The following is a 14,195-nucleotide window of genomic DNA, read 5'->3' as shown; positions in this document are numbered from 1 at the left end:
GTTTACTGTTTATTTGTGGTTGTGAATTGCATTATGGGACGTTGATCTCTGCGTTCTAGACTTTTGATGTTAAAAATTCAACTCTACAGTTTAAAGTGATATTTATTGACATTTTAGTAGCTTAAAATAATGTAGCATAATATATAAGACAAAAAAAATATAGAAATAAATCTGTTAAATATCAGAAAATGTACTGGCGGCTTATTACAAAGTTTTTATCGTAATATACAACCCCAAGCCAGATTATGTATCACTTTAACTATTAAAAGTGTTAATAAGTCACTTTTTCCAACTTTTCAAGGTTAAAGTTGTCAGAGGAAAGATCAAGGTCCCATGCAATTCAAAAGCATAGATAAATGGGAAAAATAAAAACATGAATCACAAAATACGGAACAACTGCCAATGTCTGGATTATTAATTAGTCTGTGTATCCCATATCCAAAATAAATATATAATACACACACACATTTTTGGATGTGATTGATCAGTGCCCCGCATCAAAAAACATTCTAAAACAGTGAAATTTGATTTTTCCAAGACAGGAAAACACTTAATCTCTCTGTTTTGGTGTTTCTCGGTATATTATAGCCAAAATGTATTGTTGTTAAATAAAAGTCTAAACACATGCTTAAGGGAGACAAGTAACAGACCTTTATTCAAACTATGCAGAGTGCAAAAATAACATACAATAAGAATAATGCACAATAAATTAGAGTGTTCAGTAAAAATGTGCCTATGTAAATGTCAGAGTATGAAATAAACTGATATAACACAACTGCAGGAAACGTAAGGCATTGGTAACATCCCTAACTATCTTACTAATACGCTTTTGTAAAAAAAAAAAAAAAAAAAAAAAAAAAAAAAAAAAAGAAAAGAAAAAAAAGAAAAAAAATTAACAGACTATACTTCAGAGACATCATCAGTCCATAATAAGAGTTCTTGTGAGACTTTTAAGGTCTATTTAAATCAACTCATCCTTCTCTTAAAAGAATCAGCAATGTTTGTAAGCCATTTACATTACTCGTATTGTTACATTACTACATCCTTGAGTTACCGTATTGCTTTTTGTAGGTATAGAGAGAGACTCAATAGGCCTAGTATTGATGGTACCATTACCATAATCGGAAATGCAAAATCACTGCATTGTTATTATGTAGAAAGAGAGACAGTTCAAAGCCAAGCAACCCCTGAGATAAAGCGAGAACTTAAAAATGGGGCACGGGAAAAGTAGTTCTCACTTCCTCACACAGATATGACCGTGAAGCAAACATAGGGAAGACGTCACACAGAAACATTCAGAAAGTGACATTCAGCATAAATAAGCCATGCATATTTACAAAGCCGTGGACTGATGTGTTCAAAGCTCACTTTGTGCCGAAGAGGGAAAGATTGCGATGGAATGGAAAGCATTTCTCCTTCTCTTAAACTTGATTCCAGTAAAGACGTTGTACATTCTCTACTGTAACATGGTCCCATATTATCCGAATACCACCTTATAGCTTGGCGATGCAAACTTCAAAAATGAGGGTTAACACGCGCTCTAAGGCATTCTCTATGTCTGATTGTCTTTGGTTTAGTAATCTATTCACACCTAAAAAAGTTCAACCAGCATTTCGTATGAATCCAGCCACAAAATCTTCACAGTTATTTTTCAACTTTGTCTGATTTACAGTAATAAGAAAGTATTACCCATTGATGCTAAAATGGCTGAATCGGAAATTAAAGAGCAACCGAATTGGCTAAACTTCATAATAATAACAGGGTGAGACTGATTAAGATTGTGAATGATTTTAACTTCAACTAATATTAAAGATCTTTGAGTAGGAAAAGTGATTTGAATGTGGGAGCTTCTTCAAACGTACAAACAGCAGGAATCTAGAGTAAGATGCAGATCAGTACAAAGATTAAACACATTAGATCTCTTCTAAGCTTCAGCAATAGTTAGAAGTTTTGCTGCCGGCGTTTCTTTGCATCCATGGCGTCTAGAATGGGTTGCCTCTTGGCTGTGTAGCGCTGTCGCAGCTCTTCGATCTCTCGCTCCATCATGGGATCCAGAGCAGTAAGACGCATTTGGAGCTCCTCGAAATCGAGGTTTTTCAGCTGCGTAGACAGAAACAAATGTCCTTTTAGAAAGCGAGTCATGAAAACAGATGTAATTAAGATTACTATTATGGCACTTACGAAATCGAAATCTCCATCTTGAGGCACTTTCCAGTTATCAGGGAAAGCAGTCTTGGAGATTAAACACGGGTCCTGCTGGTTGTGATTGAATCCTTCTTGTGCTTTGTTTGAGTCCTGCTTGTCAAAGTAGTCCATGAAAGATGGACGCTGGATTTGTTGAGACGTAGGATTTCCTGTTCAGAGGATAAAACATCAGATTAGTCTACTCTCAAAGTAGCACAAAAATGTGATGATCAAAACATTTCAACCTTCAGTGAATCACTTTAACAACAATATTTGTTAGCTAATGCATGCTAGGTTCAAACTACACAATATCAGCCTGATTTTTTTGGTGACACGATTGTAAATGACTGAATTTGCCGCCAACTAGCTCTGCAACTCTCACATGGTCGTAAACTGAAGCTAAGCAGGGCTGCGCCCGGTCAGTACCTGGATAGGAGACTACATGGGAAAGCTAGGTTGCTGCCGGAAGTAGTGTTTGTGAGGCCAGCAGGGGGCGCTCAATCTATGTGGGTCCTAATGCCCCAGTATATGAATGGAGACTTTATACTGCTCAGTGAGCACCATCTTTCGGATGAGATGTGAAACCGAGGTCCCGACTCTGTGGTCACTAAAAATCCCAGGATGTCCAGGATTTGCCCACAGGCATCTGTCCATCATGGCCTCCTAACCATCCCCATATCATAATTGCCTTCATCAGTCTGTCTCCTCTCCACCAATCAGCTGGTGTGTGGTGAGCGGTCTGGTGCCGTGTCATCCAGGAGGATGTCGCACACTGGTGGTGGATGAGGAGATTCTCCCCCAATGTGTAAAGCGCATTGAGTGTCCAGAAAAAGTGCTATATAAATGTAAGGAATTATTATTTTTATTATAATTATGAATAAAACAAGACTCAAAAAATCCTGTTTTATCTGGTATACCATGTCATTGGGGAAAACAACCAACATAGTCACTAATTCCACTTTCTTGATGACATCACACAACCTATTAAAGACAGCAAGAAATTACTGGTCAAAATGCAATAGCTGCGTTTCCACTCCTGGTGTGAAGCTTAAGGTATTTACTGTACTCTAACCTGACTTGACTTCTGCAATGGCATTTGGTAACATTAACAAATATTATACATGTAGGAAAAATATAGTGTTCACAATAGTTTACCGTTTACTCACCCTCAGGATGTTTCCAAAATGTATGAGTTTCTTTTTTCTGTTTTAGATATTTGGGAAGATATTTTGAAGCATCTTAGAAACATTCACTTCAGTTGACTTCTATTGAAAGTCAATGTCTTCCAGCTTCTCAGTAATCTACAATATATCTTTTATGTTCACAGAAAAAAGAAACTCAAACTATTTTGGAATAAGCAGAAGAAGAGTATATGATGACAGAGTTGTAAATTTTGGGTGTGCTGTCCCATATGAGTCATATTAAAACCTAAAATGGTTTGGGGAATATTGGAAGAATTATTATACATGACTTATCTGGGACATTCTTCGAGATGTTGACAGTCATATGTGTCCCACACTGCTAAAAAAACACTGTTAGGACACATATTTCACAAGAAAAAGTGAAAATTGGGTCATCGTTGTGTTTATAAATGTGCCACAACGAAGGTTTTGTATTCAATTCCTCGGTATGAGCCCACAGCTGGACTCACATGTGGATTACAGTGGTCTGCTAACACGCGACAAAAATAAATAAATGTCAATGCTGCTCTCAGAATGTAAACATGTAGTCCATACACACACGGCTTTCTGACACTATTCTTTGCACCTACCGAGTGCATCTAAGTTACCTAGAAATGCAGAGTTTTTTTCCCCCCTATATTTACATTGCATTAAAACTACACTCTTCCAGCAGTTCCACGCATCCAATAGCTTGTTTGTCACAGAAGCATGCATGAAATGTTCCTGAATGAAAGCGAAAGAGCCAAATTGCAGTTAAAGTAGACAAATTAATAATTTGGCAAATAATTTGATTATTGAAGTCTATGTATACATAGTCACTGTGTCTGTGTGTTGTTGTGCCTCTGTGAAAATAAACGCATGCTCAAACTGAAGCTCCCCTTTTCATGCAAACCTTTGCCTCTTTCGTTACTCAACACTCCCACCTAAACAAAGCTGGATTCACCCACTTTCCTGACTTTTTTTAAACTAGAGGTGTGAAAACACCCTGCTGAGACAGGGGTTTTTATGGCCTTTTAAATAAAAGAAACACGCTCTCTCATGACATCAACCAATAGCCAACCACAACCATCCATCCAATTAAACTCAACAGACAAACATCAAGCCCCATCCTACATTTTATCGAGACATACACTAGGTTCCAGTTGGAAGGGCTCATCCCTATGTCCTAATCTCTGTAGCATGTCCCTTTGAAGAGATTAGAGCATAGGGATGAGCCCCTCTGAATGGAGTGGAGTATGACACCAAACAACTACCTGGCGTTTTGGTTTGGAACAATAATTCAATATGGCGGCTTTGATTTTTGCACTCCTAAGTGCCCTTCAGAGGGCAATATACAGTGGTCCTACTTTATTCGTAGGAGTTACGTTCTAAGAATAACCCGCAATACACAATCCATGCATTAGTCAGCTTTAATATTTACAATTACTATAGATGCTTTAGGGCGGTAAAACCTCTTATTACACTTTATACACTTTTCTCAAAACAGGCATTAACATTTTCAAACTTTACTCTCATTTACACAGTCTTAAAGTTCAAACCTTCGTAGAAGATCTAGTATTATAGAATGAAACCAAAGATCAAAACCATTTGATCCTCATCTATCTATTCCATAATAATGCCCTACAGCTGCGTAACTTCTACCTTCCTTTAGCATGTCCAGAAGTTCAACTTTTTATGCGATGGTTAGAATCTTCCTCTGCCTTTTGGGTGCTACCACAGGTGCCTTTGACGGCGCAGAACATTTCGTCGACATTGTGGGGAGAAAACATGTAAACATACAGTTCAGCACTTCAGAATCCCACTGCTAGCGATCAAAGATTTATGTAAATTCGGCAAGCTGAACGCATTCTGAGCTGTACAGGAGACACGACACAAAGATTGATTGACAATGGTCTACAGCCAATCAGGACGCAGAACACAATGCACTAATCAGGACGCAGAACACAATGCACTGTAGAAAAAAAGCACGTCAAATTGCACGAAAAAAAAATTTCCGAAATTGCAGGAACACAAAAAGTGAACTGTATTATAGTGAGTGAGGGACCAGTGTATCCTGTTTTTGACATTTTCGCTTCTATATGATTTAAAAAAACTACAGAGTTCTCACTCTTTCATAAACAGCAGATTCAAGGACTTTAAAGTACCATTCATTTCAAATCAAGCACATTTCTTAATTCCCTCAGCATATGTAGCACCATGAAACTCCTGACTGTTTAAATCAGTCATCTTTAAAGGACTTTGATAAAATGTGTTGAATTCAATACTGGTAATTTTCAAATGTGGTTTGTGAAATATTGCTAAAATGTGCATTATTTGTCATAGTTCTTGTATAATATTGAAAATTAAGATTTTTAAATTAAGAATTTATCATACAATTTAGAATATCATATAATATAATATCATATAACAACATATCACATAAATTAGTTTTGTTTTTGACAGCAGCACAGTACAATTGCTGAAATATCATAAGCTAATTTTATTTCAAATTTCATATAAGCACATTTAATGACCTATCTTTGTTTTTAAGAACTATGTATGTAAAAAAAAATAATTATTTTCAAGTACTTTTAAGAAGTGTGGGAACCCTGATACTATCACTTCTTTGTCTTAAGCGTTATGCTAAAAATTTTATCAAAAAGAAAAAGGCATAAGCGCTCACTTCTCATTGAGCCAAGATCTTCCTCTTCTTCCTCATCATCGCTGTTGATAACCATAGTGCCCAGGTTAGACTCCAGCATGGTGCTGCCATGTTCAATCATAGTCTGAGCCCCGTCACTCATGGTTCCCGTGGCTCTCATAGTGCCAGCACTCTCGGAACCAGACTTCACCATCGTGTGGGAATCAACTTCCACTTCCTCCTCCTGTAGAAGCCAGTCACATTCAATATTAGCTGAAACACAAATGCTTTGCTCATCGTAAACCAAAGTAATATGCAATGTCAGTGAATTCTCTCACCGAGTTCTCATCATCCTCCTCCAGCTCTCTCTGCTGCTCCTGCTGTCTCTTGGCCTTCATATCCATCGCCTCTGTGATCAGGTCACGCAGGATAGACACCGGCTTAGCACCGACTATAAACGGATGCTGCAGGAGACAAAATGTGAAGTGTAGGAATTTTTTACAATCATGGTTAGTTTTGTTTATTTATTTATTGTGACATCAACAAGCTATCACTACTTAATGGCAAGATAAATACAGATTAGGGCTGCACGAAATTAGAAAAATGTAACATTGCGATATTTTGCATTCTGCAATATGGATTGTGATATGAATACAATTACACCAGGGGCCTTATGTTTGAAGACTTGCGTTAAATTCATACTAAAATATTGCGTATGCACAAAGCTGTAAATGTGCATACGCAGTAAAAATTCTGATGAATGAAACACTGTGTATGCCGAATCACACGCATATTCTCTTTGTACATCAGAATAAACGTGAAACGGAGCGCAATATGCACGAGCGCAAAAACCTCCCTGCCTCCTCCTCCGTATGAATATGCTAATGACTCTACTTTGACAAAACCAAATGAAGAAGCAATGGCAAAAGCAAGCAAAAAGAAAAACTATGAACAGAATGTGAATTGGTGGTGCGCCTATCGGAGGCAGACTGGAGAAAATCTGTGTTTTTTGCAAGTTGGTCCTCCGAAATTAATAAAAAGGGAAAAAAAAGAATGGGAGGGTTTAGCTGACACGGTAACGCAGCGGTGTCTCATTGGACACCTTGGAATGAGCTAAAAGAGTGATAGTTGAGCAGACTTCAGCAGTGCGAGTGACGTAGCTCATAAAGCGCATGGCAACATGTTTTGACACTATCATTCCTGAACCAGGTTCAAACCCAGTGTCTGATCAACTTATTTTTCTTTTTTTACCCATTACATATCAGATTTTGCCTACTCTTCATCACAAGGAAGTAGGAATCATTCATAAGTGTGTGTATTACGTTAAGCGCATTTGAGCATCACATATTATTTGCACATTTATTGAATGGAAATGTTTCTGATTCAGGTATGCAAATTTGTCTTCAGATGGCGCCTTTATAGCAATGTGCGTGCAGTAGATCGATCTGATTACATTGGGAAAACCGGTGATCGCTGCAAGTTGTGCTATAATGTTTGGCTGGTCAACTGTATGGTATGGTATGGAAACCTTATATACCTGCTAGACATGCGGATGATCCCGTCTCATACAGCTGCTATTGCACAGCTCAAAGGTGCTTTGTGGTGTGCAATTTAACATAATTGCCTCTCAGAGTCGCCAATGGAAATAAAACAAACACACACAAGAAATGCACGTACGCCAGGCATGAAAATAGCGTGGACCAACGCACATTCTCACGTTCATTTCATCTTTAGCAAATTTAGCAAACTTGAGCGTGAAACCTGGCGTACGCAAAGTTTTTGTGCATACGCAGAATTGATACATGAGGCCCCAGATGACTTGAATACCTCTTTGGAAAGAATTTATCATTTTGGATTGATTGGGATGATGCAGTAGGGCAGTGCATCTGTAAGTAATCTCCAAGCATAGATAAACGCAATAAAATACTGCATAGTCTTTGTTTTATAAATAATCCAAAAAAATGAATTGTTATTAAAGTTACAAATAGTGCAATTTCTTCGGCCTGAATACATTTGATATCCTCATCCAAAGCCTCAAAAACACATGCAAATGATAAATTATAATCCAAACTCAATGTTGCAGCTCCTGCGATGTGACAACTCCAAATGAGCACATTATGATATCAATGCTGAGACAATATATTGTTCAGCCCTAATAGAGATAAACATATATTACATATACATATATTACATTTATACATATATACATATATTAACTTCATAACTCACACATAAATTAATTCTACAATAAAAAGCTTTTCATTCATCATAGCACACGTGCTGCTGATGATGTGACAATAAAAGTGATTTGAAAACATTATATATGATTTTTCAATTTAATATATGATAAATAACAAAATTCTTCTTGGGGATACTTTTTTTTAAAAAAACATCCAAGTATCATGGTTTGATGGAAAGCATCCTCTCAAATAATAAATGAGTATCTGCACGAGTCACAAATAGGAACTATTGGTTGGTAATACTGCGGAGAATATAAAAATTGAACCTGTCACCATTTTTCTCAGAAAACATATTTCTAAAGGTGCCGTTGACTTCCCTAAATGTTTATAACAACTAAAGAAATACATATATGCAAAAAAAACATCTAATTAGTTTCAAATTTAGTTATGCAAAATAAAATTAAATGACGCAGGGAAAAAGTATTGAACACATGAAGAAAGGAAGGTGTAGAAAGGCAGTGAAAGCCCAGACAGCAGCTTAAATCTCAGTAGTTTTTCAGCAACCCTCTGCCCTTCCTCATTGTAAATTAATATTAGCTGCTTCAGTCCAACATTTACATTACCAGGATGATGAAGATAAAACCAAGGTGGACATTTCAGCAAGACAATGATCTAAAACACAGCCAAGGAAACCTTCAAATGCTTTCAGAGAAAGAAAATCTAGCTGTAGAATGGCCCAGCCAATCACCTGACTTGAATCCAATAGAAACCATCAAGATTTCTACACTCTGTTGAAAAAACTCACACCTGAGCAATTCATGCGACTTCAGTCTCCAAATGAGAGGCATCGCCAAAAAAGCCTTTTATACAAAGTGTGAAATACGTTTCAGTATTTCAGTACTTTCTCATTGTGTCATTTTATTGTAATTATACAACTAATTTTTCAGATTTTTTGTTTTTGTTTGTATTGTTTGGGTTTTTACCAAAATCTGGTTCAATTCCATGTCAATAGTTCCTTAGAAATATTATTCCCAGGAAAAAAACAGGACGTGTTTGATGCTTATTTCCCCGCTGTATGTGGTTCTTAGTTCTCATACCTGCAGCAGTTGAGTTGCCGTTGCTCTCTGTTCTGGGTTTTTCACCAGACATTTCTTCACAAAATCTGTGAAATCGTCACTCCAATGTTCTGGCTTGCGGAACGTGGGTGGAGGGTTTGTGGGAATCATAAAAATAGCCTAATGACAGAAAAAACAGATATAGTCACCATCATCCAGCATTTACTCAATGTTTTTAAGTCATAGACTCCTCTCAGTGTTCTCCACTCACTCTCATTGGATGTATGTCTGCATACGGAGGCTTTCCTTCAGCCATTTCTATGGATGTGATGCCGAGAGACCAGATATCTGCCACACAGTTGTACCCAATTTCTTGGATTACTTCGGGCGCCATCCAGAAGGGTGTTCCTATAACTGTGTTCCTCTTGGCCATTGTGTCCTTGTGTGGTTAATATAAACAAACAGGATTACAATGATTCATGAGACATATACAGAATTGGCTTGGAGACATTAAATAAATGACTGTCGATGAGAGAAAAAGTTTTGAGTTCCATCATGTAAGAGTCTGAGATACAGAATACAGAGATTTCTGAGATACAAAAAAAAAAAAAACACTGATGGAAAACTCCCATATTTCATTGGTTTACAAAAAAAAGTAACTGTGAAAGATGTAAAATAGTATATGTAACTGTAAAACTTTACCTTGAGAAAGTTTTTTTGATTTCAATAGCAAGCTTTTAGCTGAATTAAATTTATCCAATAAAATAAAAAAGAAAACAGAAAATATTCTTATGAACGCTTATGATTAAATGAATTTTATTAGCTCAGTAAACAATATATATAGTACTATGTTTTTTAGGAAAAAAAGTAAAATGATGTTTTAATGGATGTTCTGAACAAGCATTATCAAATGTTTTTTCTTCAAATAGATTTTTATTGAACGTTTTAGTGCAGTTTGACAAAGCTAAAATACAGAATTTAACCCAAAACTATAATTCACACATTTCCATGCATGTTAAATGATATTATATGAATGTTAAATTTCGGGATTCACCGATAAGGGTTTTTGGTGATATCGATAACCAATAACTAAAGATCTGGAGGCCGATAACCGATATATTAGCCGATAAATATAAATATCTCAAAATGTTATATTTTATACAGTGAACAACTGATTTCATTTTTTTTTTAAACTTTGTAAAAGTTTGAACTGATCTTAAGGCCGGCTTTCACTGTGCGATTGTTTTTTTATAATCCTAAATGATTGTAGCATGTCAGACTGCTCGAACATGGCTCCCATGCCACACTGTAAGATCTCAGCTGTCATAAAGTCAGACTGAACGACAATGAAAATGCACCAAACATGAAAGAAAATGCCCCCGGAGTTTGACGTCATCCACCCGTGACACTTTCACTATCCCACTATCCCCGCAATCTGTAGCTGCAATTTTGCACACGGCGTGTCTCAATAATAAAACCAGAATGAAAAAGACTCTTTGACATTTTCACATGGTCATTTGAATTGTTGCATAGATTGTGACATCAAATTCTGAGGTCCTATTGGTTCTCAGATTGCAGCTGTTGTCACAAAAAAAATCTGATCGCAACGGGCTTTAAGCATCTGTCACTGAACATGTCAAACCAACGATCAAAGATCACGAATTTCAAGAATCTTTTAGGATTTCCCATCGTCTCAGATGACAAAATTGTGGCTGAAATCTTAGTGTGAGCAGGGCTTTATGAACTGAATAGTCTATACTCAAAACAAAAAAGCAATAATTTCAAAATTGTAAGGTGATTATATAGACCAGGGATGTCCAAACTTGGTCCTGGAGAGCCGGTGTCCAGCTAAGTTTAGCTTAACTTGCTAAAACACACCTGCCAGGAAGTTTCTAGTATATCTAGTAAGAGCTTGATTAGCTGGTTCAGGTGTGTTTGATTTGGGTTGGAGCTAAACCCTAAAGGACACCAGCCCTCTAGGACCGAGTGTGGACAACCCTACTATAGGCCTAAATTTATGATTTCACATAAATAAGCATTCCAAAACTTAATGGTTTCCCTTTCATTGCTTAGAAAATTAACATCCAACTAGACCGTTGCATAAAAACAATAGGTTAAATAACAAAATCAAACCGAATACAATCTTACATCAACAACGAATGGCAAGCAACGCGTTGATAATAACAAATAATCATATTAGATTACAAACAACCCAACGAGTTGCTTAGCATGTGTGCATCGCTGCTATTATATTTACACATTTAATACTTTGCCTGAGGCGATTTAAACCAAAATACACAATGATACTCTATCAAACATATCTGATAAGGGATATGGTTACTTACAGAGTTATTTGCGCACAGCAATACCACACAAAGAAAGGATGGATGAATAAACAATGTGAGATAAGCTACGTTATAGTGCACTGGACACGTCTGAACAAGGTCGACCAACGCATGCGCAAGGCAGGCAGGTCTGTACAATTACGTAATCTGTCGGCTTTAAGATATTGGCCTAATTTTGATTTCGGACCAATAACAAAATAAAATTTATCAGCAATAAAGATATGGCCGCCGATATATTGTGCATCCCTAGTTAAATTACTTATATCAATGTATTTATTATAATATTATTTATTTTTTAACAAATAAAACCACATCAATCTATGCAATCTAGCAGGTAGGTTGAAAAACTCACGGTAAGTTGTCCAGCTACTCCGAAATCAGCTAGTTTAGCATGACCTTCAGTGTTGAGGAGAATATTCCCGGCTTTGATGTCCCTGTGGATTTTCCTCATAAAATGGAGATATTCCAGACCTTTCAGTGTGGATTTGAGGACCGTGGCAATCTCATCCTCAGTAAGCTAGTCAAGCAAATAAAAGTCTCTGTTATGAAGCTCTATTGATACATCAATATCTCTTAGATATAATAATCTAACTTAAATTACACTGATGATGCTATATAGTGCATTCATAGTATTTTTATTCACCGTTTTGTTGCGCAGTCTAATAATATCAGACACAGATCCAGCACCACAGTACTCCATCACAATCCACAGATCTGTGTTTTTGAAATAGCTGCCATAGTACTTCACCACATATGGGCTGTTAAAACACAATGAGGAATGAAAATGTTGTTACGTTCTTCACACACATCCAAATTTACATTAATAATAAATATATAAACTAAGTATGTTGTTTTACCTGTCACATTGCTGCATTATGGAGATCTCCTTGATGATCTCTTGCAGGTCTGATTCGACAGGAACCTGTTTAATGGCCACAACTTGGCCTGATTCCTTGTGAATGGCTTTAAAAACACTTCCATATGATCTGAAGCAAAGTGCATTTGAAATGTAGAAGTGTCAAACAAAACATAAGCATTCATATTCACTACCTATGTTGACAAATATTATGCTACCCACCCTTCTCCAAGCTTTTCAAGAACATCAAATACTTCCTCTGGCTGCTTGGTAAGACTGTCTTCACTGAGTTTCTTCAGCTTACTGTTGATCAAAACAGTCGAAACGTTACTTTATTAAATGCATAAAACATCATTGGATCCCACACTAGCAGTTATAACGTAAAACTAGAATCTACAATATAACAAAACTGCATGAAGTCAGACTGCGTTGAAGTATTGATCATGTAGTTATAAATACGAACATCTAAATATAAACCAAACGATCTTTTATAGTTCGGTCGGCGATCTGAAGTGTCAGTTTCGTTGCTCAGATGAGGCCTGTAAATATTAGCTTAGCTGTTAACTGGTTAGCCGAGATAGTGACTTACTTTTTGGGCACCGAATGCTCCATTCTTGTTATTCAGATAAAAATATAATTTGCGTAAAAATGTAAAAGTTGTTTGCTCAAACCCTAAGGGAAAAAGCAATAACGCATGTTTTGTTTGGAGTTTAAGGAAGCACTGCTATGTCTTTCCGTGCCGCTGCTAACAACGATGTGAAGCCAGCTGACGTGTGTAATTTTCCATGAAAAACGACTCGTCAAAGTAAAAGTCCTACAAACGTAATATTTTACAGTATGAGATACTACAATTTTCACTCGTTTGACGACGAGCTTGCAAGTTGCGTGTATCTTTGAACGGAGTTTGTTTGTTTTGTTTATTTTAAGAACTATAAAAAATACGAACAAACTATCTGAGAAATACTTGCATACATTCTCTCAGTTTTATCCTCTTAATATTATCTTCTTTTTTTATTGACAAGCAGACATCGGCCTGTATAAGATTCTGACGGTATGATAACCTTGGATGAAAATATTATGGTTACACGGTACCACTGCTCTAAAATATATTCTTTTTAAAGAGCCCATATTATGGGTTTTTGAAAATTCCCCTCCATGTATTGTGTAACACAGCTCTAAGTGAAGTGAAGTATCCAGCTAAGGCTTAAATCTGTTAGTGTACAGTGTTTAAAACGGTTGATTCATCTATAAAAGAGTCGACTCATAGTGCTTCAAACGAGTCGCCTTGATACCGATTCATTAGGTGTTTCGCCATGACGTACGAACGAAACCAAGTTATTCACGTGCACGCGCAAACCCGGGAGATTTCAAACCTGAGGCCCCGCCCTCTGACGCAGAAACCCAGACACACACACAAACACACACCCACAAACACACACACACACAAACATGCCGGTCGATTGAAGTCACACTGCAGATGGATATATTGAGTCTCTACCCAAACATAAAACCTCAGCATTATAACCAAGCAGTTGGAAACTACTGGAAACTTCTGGAAGCTACATGCTACAAAGAATACTTCATCAGCGTTTGTTAAAGGAAGGATCAGTAAAGAGTGACTTATTGATGGACGTCAGGATTTTTCTTCCTCCATTTCTCAAGTGTAAGTACGTGCGATTAAAGTTGCCTCGTTGACTCTAGCTTGCAAATGTATTTAGTTGTGATTTGTTACTTGTAACCGCGTGTACTGTATCAGGTTAACTGGCTATATTCT

At 36.9% G+C, this 14,195-nt stretch overlaps 1 protein-coding gene across 2 annotated transcripts; it reads right to left on the bottom strand.

The window, feature by feature from the left end:
* Nucleotides 1–628: 628 nt before the first annotated feature.
* stk3 (serine/threonine kinase 3 (STE20 homolog, yeast)) lies at nucleotides 629–13,179 on the bottom strand. Of its 2 annotated transcripts, none has more exons than XM_087293992.1 (11): nucleotides 13,011–13,179; nucleotides 12,644–12,724; nucleotides 12,423–12,551; nucleotides 12,209–12,323; nucleotides 11,708–12,082; nucleotides 9,492–11,645; nucleotides 9,263–9,400; nucleotides 6,324–6,449; nucleotides 6,028–6,229; nucleotides 2,182–2,354; nucleotides 629–2,100 (listed from the first exon to the last, which is right to left on the bottom strand). In XM_087293992.1, exons 6-11 carry the CDS (start codon nucleotides 9,651–9,653, stop codon nucleotides 1,942–1,944), a joined length of 960 nt encoding a protein of 319 aa, XP_087150118.1. In that variant the 5' UTR covers nucleotides 9,654–11,645; nucleotides 11,708–12,082; nucleotides 12,209–12,323; nucleotides 12,423–12,551; nucleotides 12,644–12,724; nucleotides 13,011–13,179; the 3' UTR covers nucleotides 629–1,941.
* Nucleotides 13,180–14,195: the final 1,016 nt, after the last annotated feature.

Source organism: Danio rerio, chromosome 19, assembly GCF_052040795.2.
Source record: "Danio rerio strain M-AB ecotype USA chromosome 19, GRCz13ab, whole genome shotgun sequence".
NCBI classification, from domain to species: Eukaryota; Metazoa; Chordata; class Actinopteri; order Cypriniformes; family Danionidae; genus Danio; species Danio rerio.
This window is presented reverse-complemented; position numbering and strand designations above follow the sequence as displayed.